General features: G+C 34.6%; 1 protein-coding gene across 1 annotated transcript in view; it reads left to right on the forward strand.

The window, feature by feature from the left end:
* The window catches only part of LOC149792582 (protein-serine O-palmitoleoyltransferase porcupine-like), a 79,288-nt gene that overhangs the window by 40,290 nt on the left and 21,924 nt on the right, over positions 1-17,074 (forward strand). The window contains exons 8-11 of the mRNA XM_089971207.1: positions 695-795; positions 5,022-5,098; positions 7,484-7,547; positions 11,192-11,274. Of these exons, the coding sequence (XP_089827333.1) occupies positions 695-795; positions 5,022-5,098; positions 7,484-7,547; positions 11,192-11,274 (325 nt within the window). The remainder of the gene's footprint in view (positions 1-694; positions 796-5,021; positions 5,099-7,483; positions 7,548-11,191; positions 11,275-17,074) is intronic.

Consider the following 17,074-nt stretch of genomic DNA (forward strand, 5'->3'; position numbering starts at 1 on the left):
AGTCCACTGAGAAATTAACTAGCATCTGGCTCTCGGTAATTTCACAGGCTGTATACTGCAGTAAAGATGGAATTTGCAATCTACATAATTTAATTTCCTTTGGAAGTGTACTTAGCATCTTAATAGTTTTCCCATCTGTGCCTCTTTCAGACTGCCCCAAACATAAAGGGAAAAAACACACCAAAATAACGAAATTTTTGAAAACTTAAGAAGACACACAGATTGACAACATTGTATTCTCATTATTATCAATAGCATATACAATATGTGCATGATCAGAAGGCAGCTTCTATAATATAATGTCCAAAATACCGTTTGTACCATATATATTGGGACACAATAAAATAATTTTTTTCCTCTCCGAGAACTTATGGTGAAACCTTTGATTACATTATCGGCACAATAATTACAAAACAATACACAGGATGTGGATGCATTTGATCCAGTTCATTTCTGTATGAAATGAAATATGATGAAATGTAAGACAAGCTGGTTATAGACTGGACCAGTAACATTTTCTTACTTTGATATGCTAGGTTATTCTGAATATCCCATGATGTTGATCAGTAAATCTCTACATAATTAATACTGATAATGTTCATGGTTATTTATTGTATTGCATCTTGCATTACATTGACTTTGTGTGAAAATCATGTTATTAAATCATATTATTTACATCTTTTTTCTTTCTTAGGGATATGCATGTTGCCAGGCCATACTACATAGAGCTCCCCCGCTCACTGGTGGAGGTAGTTACCTATTGGAACCTGCCTATGCATTATTGGTTAAAAACATGTAAGTTAGAGCATTTTAATATATTTTTTATAGTTTTATATGACCTTCATAAGGAGGACCGTATTATATTGTGATGTTATCCTTCCATGTGTTTGTCATTTTTCAGTTTCTTTGCAGTACAATAACTTGAGCTGTCTACTGTCAGTATTTACCAAACTTTGTGGATGGCTTGTACTTGGTAAGGAAGAATCTTATCAGTTTTAAAGGTTTTGGGCTTGGGGTTTCGGAAACGTTTTGGCAGGGGTGACATAACTACAAAAAGTGTCAAGTTATGCAGCTAGACTGAAGAATTTTTGAAACTACAAATGTGAGAAATATTAAAGATTAAATTCATGTCATGCAAGTCCTCATGATTGATTGATTGATAGATTGTGATTTTAAGTATTATTATAAGAAGTTTGTATTTTTTTTTCATTGTTTCTTATTGGAATAAGTTACTTTAGAGTTAAACTTCCTCAGTTAGGTTACTTGTTTGTTTTCTTTTCAGTTATGACATTTTATTGAAGAAGAATGGTATTTCCTTTTGAGTTTTGGATTACAGTACTGTAAATAACAGAACATTAGCAAGGATGAAAGTATAGCCAATTTAGCATGGAAACAATTAAAGCCAAGTTAGCATGGATAAAATTATAGACAATTTAGCATGGATAAAATTATAGACTATTTAGCAAGGATACAATTTACAATTATAGACAATTTAGAATGAATACAATTATAGACAGTTTAGCAAGGATAAAAATATAGACAATTTAATGAGGATAAAAATTGTTGCCCATTTAGCAAGAAAAATAAAGTGACAAAAGTATTATGTGCTGAAATGCCTATCATATAATATAGGTGATAACTTATTCCCTTCTGTTTTGTATGCTAAACAGTCTGTTGTTTAATATAGGCCACTTGTCCCCAACCTTTTAGTGCCTACTGGCACGTTTGAGAGTTTATGACAGAGTGGCAAGCACCAACCACTACTACTTAAAAATAAACTCTGATATGCCTTAGCATATGCATAGCGTTGACATACCTTTCAAGTTTATAATCTTATTGTATGTTCTCTATTCAGCCATCATTATTCATTATAACCTCTTTATCTAAAATTGTGTAATTTTGATTACTAAATTTAGGAGCCTAAAATATGGGCACCCTAAAATGCCTTGTCTGGTGCCATGGCACCTGCAGGCACCACTGATATAGACAATAAGTTTTTTCCCTCAGTTTTGTATACTAAACAGTTTATTATGTAATATAGGTGATGAATTGTTCAAAAAAGTTTATGTCACAAATATGTAAAATCTGATGAATTTACAGCAAATTTTATGATGCTTAAATATTATGCTTAAAAGTTACTTTCACAGATACTTTGTGTGTTTTACCTATAGTATATAGATTTTTGTTTCTTCTGTCAAAATATGGTTGGAGAAATTGAAAGGAGCTGATTTCTTTCTATTTATAAAGGGGAATATTGTACTTAATTTCATTTTTATTTTGTTTTATAAATTATTGTCAACAAACTTGTTCCATATAAAAATCGATTTTCACCAAATCCTGCAAGTCATTTTATTGTGTCAAGTTTTTTTAATTTTTTTATTCCAAGTCCATTTATTTTTAAATCAGTGAAGGTGCATTGATAATATCAATCCATATTTTACCTTCTTCATTTTGAAAATAAAATAAATTTACATTTTATAAAATGAAGGGGGCTTGTGTGCACACAGAATAAAGAATCACAATTTCTCATAGCAAACACATTATGTTTTCTTCAACGTTTTTCATGTCCCCATCGGTAAATCCAACAGCTGATGAAATTTACATCGAGAAAACAATTAACCATAATGGGGCAATTATAGACCTTTGCTCTGTGGTAAAGTTGATTGAGTGTTTTTTTTTTATTATGACCAAATCCAAGTGGCTTAGCACATTTGCTTTAGTGATGCATGTCACACTCACTCAAGTTGTTGACCGTGGGAGAAGGAATCAGAAGTATAATACACGTCTCTCTCAATAACTTGCGCACATCGGGGTCCAAAAATACAGACCGCACTGTAAGTGAGGGTGTGAGTTACCGAGGGCCCTCCAATAAATCTGCTCGACATTCAGAGAACTTTGGGTTTGAGGGAACAGAGGGGACTGGGCTGTTTAATGACTGAATCCTCGTTTTATAAACGTTTTGAGTATAATTGTCAGTAAAGAGCTTTTTCTGCTTAAGTTGTTCGTTACTCTGTGTAAATTACATTTATTTTGAAAATGTCCAACATCTGAAAGATCAATAACATGATTCCACCAGCCTAGGTTTCAACAACCAACACAATACATGAATATTTTTGTGTATTACATGATGGCTTTTCGTTTTGTTAAATATTTTGGGTCCCGGAGTGGATTTTATTTATTTTTTTGAGACAAGGATTCTACTAAGCAGGGAACCAGACTAACTTGATACACTACCAGACAAGAGTCCCTTTTATCAAAAACATGCAACATTTATTTTGTGAGACAATCGTCTACATCAAAACTTAATTTTTGTATTGTTCAGTTAGTAAGAAATGATGCCATGATTTCATTGCAGGTAACAGTGAAACTTCTTATCATCCTTGAAGATATCTCTACGTGCAAATTCAGGAATTCTCTGAAACTCATTTCCCCCACAATGGTCCATATCTGTGAAATAAAGTTCTTTATTTTACGAAGTTCTCATTTCACTTGGTTGCCTTGCTTTCTTTGATCACAGTTATGAATGAGTCGGTTATTTTAAAGTAGTTTAATTAGATTATGTACACAATAACATTTATAACAGTGTTCAATTGATCAACTGAAATGAGGTAACCGACATACGACCAGGGCCGCTGGTTCTTAGGCATGTAGGATTTGTATGCCATTAAACGTTTTTGTTTTTTATTCCACCTCCTATATTTGATTAAAAACATGTAATTAACTTGATAATAAAAAAAAGGGCCAGTTTTTTATTTAGTGCAAAAGTATAACAAATGCTTACACAAGTCCGATATCAAAACATGGTTGGCACTTAATTAGGTTCTCGTGTTCATGGACATAGCTGCTATGATAGATTGACACATTTTACATTGGATTTATGATGATTACACTTAAAATGAACTAAAAGATAGAACAAGAGCACAAATTTCAATTGATCCAAAAAATTTATTTAATTGGTATTTATTAAAGTACTGCCTCTACTATCCGTGACATTTTCATTTATCAAAATTTCTTTGAATATTGTTAATTACAGTGTACTAAGAATGTCGTTTCGAAAGAAAATATAACACATTATATGACTTCTTATTAAAAGTTGATATTTCATAATGTTGATTTAAAAAAATCCAGCTCCTATCTACTGTTTTTGACAATAAAACAAGCAATATATCAAACTTTCATTACCGATTTTGATTGCAATTTTCTTAAAATTCAACAAGTAGGGATAAATTTTGTTGGTATTTTCTACTTTTAAAAATGGGATTCATGCCTGACTCCTCATCATAAGTGGGTTAGCGAGTTATCGGAGTGCAAGTTATCGAGGGAGTTGTGTACCTAGTTGTATTTTTTTCTTGACACTTTTTGATTATTTTATTTATACTCATTCATTGTTTAAATTTTTTCTCTCAATTGAGTTACCAAACAAATCAGAAAAGGCCATCAGAGTCAATTAAAATATTGTCATCTGTCTTTCATACTTAGTAATGAGACAAGCATCCTAAATCCTAATATGATCATTTACTTATTTTGATAACCAGTGTTACTTTGATTATTGGCAATTTCAGAATTCAGCAATTTAAATTCTAAGAAGGAAAAATATTCCACCTAACTTGAAGACATGAATAACTCTATAAAGATAATTATATCAAAGCTCACTTTATGTGTTTGGAAGCTGTATACACTCTTGGAATAATTAAATAATTAAATAATTAAATAATTAAAATTCAGTCAAGTGACTTTGAATCTTATTGAAACCTTCTGGCATGCATTCTTTGAATCAAATTACAGCTAAATGATTGACAATTATTTTGCTGAATTTGATGTTGAATAATTGTTATTTACTCATTTTCATTTCACTTGTGTCATATATTTGTTTACGAAGTAGGTCGGTGGTTCTTACTTGGATTTTTTCAGGTTCTTCCTCCACCAGATACACTGGCTTCCATGTATAGCATTTATAATATGGATGAGTGACTTTGTGTGTATGACATTTGTCAATGCAGTTGTGTTTCTCTTTATTTCAGATATTTTTAAAACTACTAAGCCACTTGGTACATTTGCTGCTGTTCTACTAACATATGTGGCAAGTTCTATGCTTCATGTAAGTTTGATTAATGCTTGAATATCATAATAATAATAATAATAATGAGGACTTTGTATAGCGCCTAATCTTTAGAAGCTCTAAGCGCTTTACAGCATTAGACAACACCTATAAGATAAAAAACATATAATGATATGATTACCATCACAAACACCATGAAATTAGAAAACATAGTAAAAAACATGCTGAGAATATTTAAGGTAGGAAACATTACTGGGTCTTTAAGTTTGTTCTTGCAGTCAAAATAAGTGAGTTTTTTGAGAGCACTCTTGAATGTGATCACTGTGTCTTTGTGTCTAAGTTCAGTGGGCAATTCATTCCACGTTGCTGGGCCCTGGTATGCAAAAGAATGCTGTCCATTTGACTTTGTTTTCATAGTGGGAATAATGAGTATACGATTGTCAGAAGAAGAGTGTAAGTATCTTGCTGGTGTGTACACATGGGTGAGGTTGGATAGGTATGTTGTACTAGAGTCTGTCAGTGAAACGTGGCATAGAGAACAAATTTTGTGTTTGATTCTGGATTGAATGGATAGCCAGTTTAGGGTACAGAGCAGCAGGGAGGTGTGCTCTGATCGTGGTAATCTTAAGTATGATCCGAGCAGCTGTGTTTTGATGTTTTTGGAGTAGATATTGACCATATTGTTCAACATTTTCTTGGCACCACTACAAGTTTAGTTGAAACATAACGTGTTACCCTTTTCTTTCATAAGTAGGTACTTGCAACTGCCATAATCTTTAAAGGCAGTTACAATTTTCAAATGGCGATTCATCTAATTTTGACCTATTTTTTATTTGATCTTGTTAAAATCGTTATAAATTATATTGTAGGGAATGTCATAATACAGATCCTCTATGGGACTGCTCCAGTGGCCTTGTGTGGTTAGAGCATCCACCCCGGGTGCGGGAGGTTGCAGGTTCGAACCCCCGCTGAGTCATACCAAAGACTTTTAAAAATGGTAATTACAGCTGCCTCGCTGGGCACACAGCATTAATAGGTTAGTGTTAGGACTGGTTGGCTTGGTATCAGGATAATGTGACTGGGTGGGACATCATGCTGTATGTCTGTGCCAGTGCTATACATCACTATAAGCTGCTGCACTGCAGTATGGTATCTTTTTTAGAATTTGATTACACTTACCTTTAAGTGGCGATTATTCACTTTATTTAAGTGGCAATTATTCACATACATCCATATTCTATTGGAAGGTCATTATTTACATTTCATGAGAAACAAATACAGCAAAACTAAATATTTATGAACAAAGGTGTGATCTAGTACAAACTGGTTTGAATATTGCATGTTATGATGTCACAGTGAAAGATACACATGTTGACAGAACAAAATTGTACCACCCTGTATTGTGACACGCTTTGTTATTGATGCTATTTAGTACCTGGCACCATTGTAAAAGTCCATCCATGGCAATCAATAATTTTCGTCTGGAAGTTTCTTAAGGTGCAGAGCATTCAATAATCAGGATTGAATAGACTTTGGTTAAACCATATTAGTATTAAATTTCAGAAGAATAATTAATATTATGACATCTCACATGATTTGTGTGCCTACCTGTTGAATTTTTTGTGGCCAGTTATGAAGCAAATTATTACTCAGTGGACATATCCAGCCCTGTTACTTCTTAAGTATATCCAGTGTTTAATCATACAGACATATGAAATGAGGCCTTTTAGCATGGAAACAGTTGTCAATTTTCGGCTGTAATCTATTATGTTATGCAACAACTATAGTGAAGCAATATGTGAAAAGTGTTTTCTCTTTTTATAGACTTATAATAGCATTTTGTCATCATTTTCATCACTAGACACGAAAATATGCAAAAACAGTTACTGTAGTTTCAAGTGAAATTTGTTGGACATTGTTCACTTGCATCTTCATATCTTTGCTAAATTTTCCTTATTCTGGCTAGAGAGTTATTATTTCACTTAAATAATGGAGGACACCTTACACCAGCCTTACTATGATTAAATAAAATTAAGACCAATGCCAAGCTGAATGGAGTGAGGTAAAGGTTCTGGCATGCAAGATTTACCAGAATTTGATCGGGATATTTCCAGTAAATTTGGCACAATCATCTCAGCACTTAGAAATCTACTGTCTACACTGTCAAATTTTCAATGCAGAATCCAAAGCTCTGGGTGTTCCAAACGATGACTGTATTAAATATGCAATCTATACATTATATTATCACATTATTGTATTATTAGTTTGATTTGAAAATCCAAATGATATCTATCACACAATTGGCATATAAATTATATATGTCATTTTACACATAATTGTTGCAACATTATTATGTGAAGATAACCCAAATGACATGAATGTCTTTTGATTTCATAATCATTTGCTCTTTCGTTTTTCTTCCAGGGTCTAAATTTTCAGCTGGCAGCAGTTCTTTTATCTCTAGGATTTTATACTTATATCGAATATGGTAAGAAAAATGTTCAGTTGACTGCCTTGTTGATTCTCACGGGTATTAAATTTATAAGTAGACATTTTTCAATATTTGAAACTTTTGCCCCTGATGCTGCAACTACACAAGATACAGCGTGGATGTTGTCTGAAATAAAATCAAACATTATACATTTGGATTGTTCACAAATTTAAATTATTTGGAAATTTGGCAAGAAAACTTACTCATTCACTCTAACAGATAAAAATAAAGATTTCATGCAATGTTTTTTTTCTTCAGACTTTAAACATGGATGAAAAAAATATCATTTTTGTATATATTTTTAAAATCAATTGGAACTTTCCAGAATCGTTTGTATTTTGTACTGACAATTTTAGTTTTAGTTGGTAGCCAGTTCTCTTCATGGTTCTCAAAAAACAAGGAATTTTAACAGTTCTGTGTTGTCAAAACCTTTAAGTCACTTTCAAAGTAAATTTGCTGAAAAACAGTTAACATCTTCTTGTAAATGTGTTTATTAAAAAACCAGACATGAATCTCAGTGAATCCATCTTGTTTACACTCCTCTGCCAGAGAATCACACATGCATGACAGGAGAAAAATAAGGGTAAATAAATCATTTACCATTGTTTTATGGTTGTGGGTGGCAGAATAAACATATGCATATAACAATTAATTGGGCACTACATTTGCATGTATTGAAAATGTAAACTTAAGAATATTCTGAGATCACCCTGATATTACTTGCAATGATTTGGACAGCCATGGATGCAGATTTTGATGTCATTTCTAAATCAACATTGCATTGTGGCACAATTATTACTGCAAAGAAAATTAGGTGTGGAAATGTTAATGCAAATGCGCTATCTGAAATACAGAAGTTGTGAAAAATATTTAGAGTATAGCATTGTAAAGGTGAATGACAAGAACGCAAGATTAGAACCTCTGCTCCAGTCAATCAATTTGCAAAAATTGACTTAACATCAAGCACTTTTTGATAAAATAATTAGGGTGGTTATTTATTTTAGATAAAGTAAACTAATTCAAGTTTAGGTTTTAAAATGCAAATGAAAGCTGAATTGAAAAATTGGAATACTGTTTGTATTATTTACAAGAAGTGGCAGGATGCCATGATCATTGTTTCTTGACTCTCCACAGCAAGTTTAGTACATTGAACAACTCACCCAGAATTGTAACAAAGATCTCAATTTACTCAGGAACATCACAGGGACTGACTGGGGATCCAACCAGGAAACCCTCCTCACGATATATAAAAGCCTAATTAGATCAAAACTGGATTACGGTTGCCAAGCATATAACTCGGCTAAGCAGCCTGTACTACAAAAACTTGACACTATCCAGAGAAAAGCCTTGCTATTATGCACAGGAACACTCCCCTCAACATCATTAGAAGAACTACAAACACTAACAGGAGAACTACCTTAAAATTATGTAGGCAAGAACTGCTCCTCCGATACTCCATTCGATTAGATACCCACCCAGACAACCATCCCACCAAAATAGCTATAAATAAGTGTAAAGTTGTCTTCAAACCCAAAATCATACCTATCACACCAAGTGGCAAAGTAATCCTTGAACTAAGAGAAAAGATACCTCTACTAAAAAAAACAGGTAACAAACAATACAGACCAGAACAAATCACCATGGTTACAAAAACCACCAAGGATTAACATTGAAGCTACCAAATTAGGCAATAAAGAAGGACAAGAAAACTTACAAAAACCTGTACTGGTAAACGAAATCAACCAAAAATACCCGGACTATGTCAAAATATATACCGATGGATCAAAAACAAACAACCCACCAAGAACAGCAGCAGCAATAGTCATCCCTGAATTCAATATACAAACGGGATCCAGATTACCTGACTATTGCTCCATTTACACCACTGAATTCTGGGCTATACTTGAATCACTACAGTGGATCAAAGACAACCAAATACCTAAAGCAGTCATTATAAGCAATTCCCTAAGCGTTCAAATCGATCCAAAATCGCAATACACACTCTAGGGAACAATTCCTCGACAGATATCACCACAGCACATCAATTAGTCGAGCTCATGTGGATACCGTCGCACATTGGAATCTCTGGCAATGAAACAGCAGACAAAGTTGCAAAAACCAAACTAGGAGATCAAAACTCTATCAAGCTTAACTATAGCTCTACAGAAGCAATAAGCTTCGCACAAACATATATAGACCAAACATGGCAAGATTTTTGGAACTCCTCCACAAAAGGGAAAAATCACCATGAAACCCAAAAAAACGTAGATAGGAACATACAGCTACCTAAGGGTACCTATGTAGAACAGAAAACCATAAACAGGATAATAACTGGAAAAACTAAACTAGCAAGCAGTTTTGGAAGGTTTATAGGACCCAAACCAGCAACCATTAACTGCTTTAACTGCCACACCACCGAAGATCTACACCACTTATTCAATATATGCCCAAAATATCAACCCGCTCGGAAAATATTTATCAAAAACCAAAAAGAGATTGGATTACCACACACATACCCAGAGTTACTTATGGACTCTAATAAAAATAAACAATCAGCATATAAAAATATAAATCAATTCATAGACTCAGCAGGACTTAGGAACAAAATATAATTACTATCCCCACAAAACCAAAAGACCCAGTAACTAGCTAAATAAATGTAGAAGCCACCACATAAAAAACCATAACATATCATTCAATTTTATAAAAGTATTAATAAATAATTCACTTACGAAGCACCTATAAAAAACTAAGGAAACCACAAAATCGAATGTCCTAGATGTCCTTAACGAACCAAGTAATCAGCTAGGATTCCTGTCCTAGATGTCCTTAACGAACCGTGTAATCGGCTAGGACTCCGGTCTCTTGCTAAATAAAGTATAAATAACATTCAATCTCTAAAAACATCAATTAATAAATAACTTAAAGAGGTAATATCTAAAAACTTATAAATAACATAACGTAGGAAACACACCCTAAACACCTCGACTAGTAATACCATAATAACCTTGAAAATCTCTCTTCATACATGATATCTACTAAGAACCTCTATAAACAGCATAGAACATCCCCCCTCCTTTTAGAACATTTTGAAGAAGAAAATAAAAATAAAAAAATAAAAATCTCAACAAAATAAAAATCTCGCAAAAAAAAAAAAGGCAAATGCAACAAGAAACCAGCGATGTAAAGCAAGCAGGACCGTTCCCGAGCTCTCCTTCCCACTAATGACAGCCAACCATTCAACTGTAGGGACCTTTATGGACCCACAGATTGAGGCCAAACTATCAGGGTTCCTTGAATCCATAAACGCCTGGGGGAGGTGGCACCATCCCCTTCCCCAGGAACAACTAGCAGGCTGCAGTGCAGTCAGAAAAAAGTGGCACATGCACAATTGTGCGAACGCTACTATAATTAAACTCAACAACAAAGCAAGTTTAGTAGAATATTCATCACTATTTATAATCACTATTTATAATCTGGTTATGAGAGCATACTGCTGATGACTTGTCTGCAGTGTCTGTCGGAAACATTTTCTAAGATTCAAGTAAAGTAATTTTACATTGGTGCAATCCAATATACTTTAATACTGTAAATAATTATAATTTTTTGACTTGCAATTAATTTTTTTCTTCTATTTACAGTATTTAGGAATAAGTTGTCAAAAATTTTCAATGCCTGCATACAAGCCAGATCTTGCAAGGATTGTAATCATGAATATAAACATGTAAGTACACTGGCTGACAAATCCAATTTTATCCTACTAACCCAGCAAGGATGATGTGGGAAAACATTCTCCACATTCTGTTTTTAACCCATAGACCAAAATAGCTTATGGACTGGTGTGTTTGTTGTCCATTTGTGTTATCCATTGTCTTTTCTCTGTTGTCCAGCATCCATTCATCCATTAGTGCAAGATTATTATTGCTGCTCCAAAACTACTTAGAGGATTACCATGAAACTTCAGCATGGACTATTTTATCCTAAACTGAAATGGTGCTGTTAGACATCCAATATGGTCACCACTTCTTATAATATCGCATATGTCCTAAAGGAATATGTTTCTACAAGAACATCCAATATGGCTGCCACAGTGGTCATATTGAAAATCTCTACTCTGAAATGGATGATCATATCTGCTTGCAGATTTTAAAAAAGGACCTCTTGTGATATTAAGTTTGTTCTAAATGCAAATGATGCTGATCTGATATCCAAAATGACCACCATGGCAGTCATCTTGAAACTTTGTATCACTTTTTCTCCTGAAAAGTCATACTGTAATGGAGTTTTCAGCTGAAGACTTTTTATGATGTTTGGTTGGTCATAAATGAAAATGGTTCCTCTCAGACATCCAATATGGCTGCCACAGTGACCATCTGGAAAATCTTGTTACTGCTTTTTCTTGTGAATTGATGGTCATATCAACATGGATTGTCACTGAAGGACTTTATGTTGGGACTGAATAAAAATGGTGCCAATCTGATGTTCAATGTGGCTGCCACAATAGCCATCTTGAAAATGTTGTTATTGCTACTCCGAAACAGAAAGTATTATTGTTTAACAGAACACTTCTTATGATGTCAAATTGTACCTAAATGAAAATGGTTGTGACTATGCATCCAGTATGAACACCACATTGGCCATCTTGATAATTTTGTCATTGGTTTTGTACCTTAATGGATGATTATATAAATCTGGGCTTTTCAATAAAAAGGTTTCTTATAGGGTCCAGAATGAAGTTTGTGCCAGTCTGATATCCAGTATGGCTACCACAGCAACAGTCTTGAAAATCTTATTTCTACTCCACCCCTAGATGGAGAATCATACCAACAGTAATTTTTCAGTAACGTCATTTAATCAGTTCATAAAGGAAACTGACACTTAAATGCTGGTAAAGTGTCTTTCATTAATTTAATTGCAGTAACACTCTAAATCAAAATCAATCAGCAATCTGCTCATCAATATCTGACTTACATTAATAGCCATAGTACATAAGTATTTTAACTGCCAATTAATCATACAGAATTTGAAGGTTCAGTTGGCAAATATTTAGGTCACTCAGCCCCATATGCAGTGAAATGGTAATAGAATACACATACATGCAATGGTATCAGTTATTCATAACTACTTCTGTAGAATCTGATGTGATATATAACAGGATATGAATGAATCGAAGGGGAGAGATAGAATCGAGCACTCAGTACACCTGGAGGGCACAAATGGCCAGATAAAGGCAGATAAAGTGGTTAAAGCATGAAAATTATGTTTAAAATAAGAAAAGTACTTGTCCTGGACTGTTGCCTTGGAGAATGTTACTGGTCCTACTTTAGAAATTAATAGTCCAGGACATAAAGCTCTGGAATTTGATCAGCCCTGTTATTGCTACCTGTTGATGAACATGCTGCTTTTATTTCCAGAAAGTTGCTCTCTTTAAGACCCTATCAAATCAGTTGTAGCAAGCTGGGTCCTTTCTAATGCACTAATTGGCTAACTTCAAAATATAATCTTCTTCCAGTTTCACATTCATTCTGTTTCTGCATAAGTACCTTGAAAATAAATGTCTTGTGAGTAAAATGTCATACTTTTCTCACATATTTAATGAACTTAACAGCCTGTTCATAACCAAGAATTTGCAGATGATAAGTAATGCTCTGGGAAATTCTTCAAATCCTTTTAAAAAATAGTAAATCATAAGCAGTCTTTCTCCATCAAATACATGGCCCAGTCAGATTAATATCAGGAATTAACTTAAGCTATCCCCTTTATCCAGAGGGATGAAAAAATCACTCTTTCCTATCTATATACAGTACAGATACCAAATATAATAATTGGGAGAAGTAACTCATGCAAGATGCTAATGTAATTACCTCATTTTTCACCTTCCATTTCTTTGGAATATTTAGCCTTCTATCTGCAGATTGGTATTATGTTGTATTATCTTTACTTCAGGCGCTGGTAACTTTGACTTTTGTGTTTTCATCAGTACTTTAAAATATTTTTTGTCATTAGCGTGGACTAAGTTGCATTTGATTTTTGTATATTTTCTAAAATGCTGTGGGAACATTATTTAGCAGGAACTGTTAAAGTTCTTGATGTTTTCATAAGTTATCTTTGATGCAATAATTGGTGTACTGAATGCACTTTTTTGGTGGCATATTACATAATGTAATTGTTTTTGATTGTCATTCTAGGTACATGAGGAGAGTAAAAATGTTAAAGGTCCTAGAGGACAATCACATAATGTGTGTCTGGTGTACTAAATGTCCTTATTGAAACTTTAAAATACCTGTGCGGGTTAGTGTGAAGGGAGTCAGTCTACTGTACTGTTTAAGCATGAGAGGCATGGAAAATGCTTATCATCCAACTTACTGTCATGGACAATTATTCTTGCTCCATCATTTTGGCAACACAGTTGGTGCAAGTATTCTACATGCCAGCAGCGTCAAAGTAAAAGTTTTGGTACTTGTGGGTTTTCCACCAATCTAATAGAAAATAGAATTTTCCACCAGCCACACCAGCTCTGTGCCATCTGTTGCTGTCCTGGCTCCTGATCAGTCTGTCCAGCTGCCCAGTCAATTGTCCATTGAGTCTTTTGATCGGAAACGATATTTGCTTCATGTTTTTGGCAGCCCAGTTGGTGCAAGACCTACACATGCCTGAGCTGGGCCAGAGTGCCATTAAGTCTGAGCACATGGGGTTTGTTCTGACCTCTGAATGTATCATTGGACGTTGGTGACAAGGACAAACATCCCTCTTTATGTCTGGTTGTTGTTGTAGGGTGTAACACCATTTTTCAGCATAAGATACATATACATGGCAGCCAGTATAAATGGTGGAGGAAGAACCAGAGAAAACCCCGGAAAGAACCACCGACCCATGAGAAGCTACTGGCAAGCTTTCTCATATACCCACATTGGCCAAGCCTTAGACTTGAACCCCATGCTGACAGAGGTGAGATGGGAGTAATTCATAACGGTGAGCACTGTAGACCAGTTGGCCACTTGGGTCACTCTTTGTATGGTCCCACTGCTGGTTACAATCAATGAGATATCTGATCATATGTCTGACAGTGTCCAAGATCCCTGTACATCTTTAGCATTTTCTCAGAGAACCAGCTGCCAGCATCCATTTCTGCCTGCTGGTATTGTAATTATCCAAGTAGAGGTCCTCAGTTTGATAAAGGATCTCATGGATGAAAACTTTTCTGCGCTACTATTCTATAAAATTAGTCATAATTTTTTCCAAGCAAATTCTTGGTGTGGAATATGGTAGCATAATTTTCTTTGATCTTTCATCACTAGTGATTTTTCATCTTGCTAAGAAATGAGTTCAGGATCATCATGGCGTGTTGCAGACATGAGTAAGAAAGCAGTGAACCAGACCATGGCTTGATATAGTAAGATCGTATGTCTTCCTTTGCTTGTCCTTACCATTTTGTGATTCTGTGATATTTACGCTTTGACTCTTTCTTGCTGTTGGACAGTTGCACAAGGAAAGAAAAAAGCAAGCCACACAAAAATGCATCTTCAGCTCACCTTGCCCCAATCAAGTGGTTATGGCCATGTCAGTCTTAGCCTCAGTGGAGAGATGAGCATCAGCAGGGAAGGTGATTAAACCCTGATCAACTGCAGCCATAGCATCCACATTTGGGCATTTTGCATAAAATAACCACTCAGTTTAAGAAACAAGATAAATAGGAGAAGAAGCCTGGGTCCACATCTCCCAAGTCTCCCAATCTATGCCATTGGCTCTTTGTCCCACCAGCACACTGATTTTACAATTCTGTGGACTTGTAGCAGAAAGAAAGTGAAACCAACAAGTTGAGTGAAATTCAACAAAGAATTTATTTTCCTTGAATACAAGTGAAAACTTAAGAGGAAATTACAATATTGCAAATTAAATTCCAAATAATCCTAAATGTCCTATCAGAAATCTAAAACTATAGAATGAATTCCAAAAGTCTTGAATGTATTGATGTAACTATAGTCTTGAATGTGCTGATGTACCAGTAGTCTTGAAGTATCACAATGATATAATCCAGAATGTCTTTAAATGAGTCCTCAATAATCCCAGAGTAGTGTTTAAATACAAAAAGTCAATTAGCGATAATTCCAATGAGTAGTTTTAATAAATTCCTCTCATTATATCTGAACATACCAGTAAATGATAGATTGAACTTAAAACAGCAATGAATAATTATTTACCTAGTCTTTTATATAAAAACAGTTACCTGACCTATAACACAACAAATTGCCTATGATGTGGGTCATTCATATGGAAATTCCATCAAATTGATAAACATGGTCAGTTAAATTTAAGTAAATATCATGACAAAAATCAGGTAGACAGTAGAATTGCAGAACGAAAAAAAAACAGTTCTTGAACATAAATCCATGTACACATCTTTACAAAAAAATTGACCAAAGTCAAGTAACCAAAACTCTATCCTCAGTCATGGACAAAGGTCAAACACAATATAAATTAAATATAGATAACACTGACAATTTGGCTGTAGATGCCTGGCTCCTTCAGATTCATCAGACTTGAATTGACCTTTTCTCCAAAAAAGAAAATGTGATCTAAATTGTTTCATAGAGGCTTTAGATTTGATTCATCCAGAACTCAATCTCAGCTCATGGGCTGTCATAAAAAATATCTATTGGAATGTCACCTTCTTTAGGTTAATCTCATCAGCACTGCTGTGGTGTGCCAGAATGACATCCCATAGAAACATATAGTAAGTATGATTCTAATTCAAGAAATGAATTGCCTACTCCTAATTCTCTCTCAGCTATGAGAGGGATGAGTCAGATCTCGATTTCTCTCTCTCTGTATCATTTAGTTCATCTAAGTACAGTATTTTTAACTCTTCTTAATCTATGTCACCTAACTCCCAAGCATATTACTTCAGTTTTCAAGCTCTCAGAGTTGATTTCCAATGGGGATTGGGTTTCTGTGAATTTGGTTTAGGAAATCTTCAGTGCACTCATTGCGGCCATGGATTTGTTTCACTTTGGCCACCTTTCCACCTGCCCACTGCAGATTGCTTCTAGCCCAGTTGGCAGCCCTTTTCCAGTCACTTAAGTCAACAGATTTGTATCCTGACCAAAATATACTATTTCCTGCATCAGTGGCAGAACAGATAATGGCGTATGGCAGAATTCCCATGCAGAACCCCATACCCAGAGAGTACAGTTGGCACATTTGACAGCTCATATGATTTAGGTGCTTACCTGTAGACCCATTCACCATGGTTCGTGCCAACTGGGAACCAGGGTAAAGAGCCCTTTAACTTAACCTCATGGAAATGAAGGCCAATATTAATGACTTTCATGTCTGGTAGCTCTTCTGGGAAAATCCTGGAAAAATTCAACCTGCTCAGGTAACCATGATGACAATGTTCCCATTCTTTTCTGAACAATCTTCTCCTACAAGCTTGGTTCTTGTCTTGTAAGCCTTGTATAGAAAGGAGTTCAGTGCCTCATTAGTGGAATGAACTGAACATGTCATAAAACAGTCCACTTTGA

Source organism: Sinohyriopsis cumingii, chromosome 9 (genome assembly GCF_028554795.1).
Source record: "Sinohyriopsis cumingii isolate HCF-2022 chromosome 9, ASM2855479v2, whole genome shotgun sequence".
NCBI classification, from domain to species: domain Eukaryota; kingdom Metazoa; phylum Mollusca; class Bivalvia; order Unionida; family Unionidae; genus Sinohyriopsis; species Sinohyriopsis cumingii.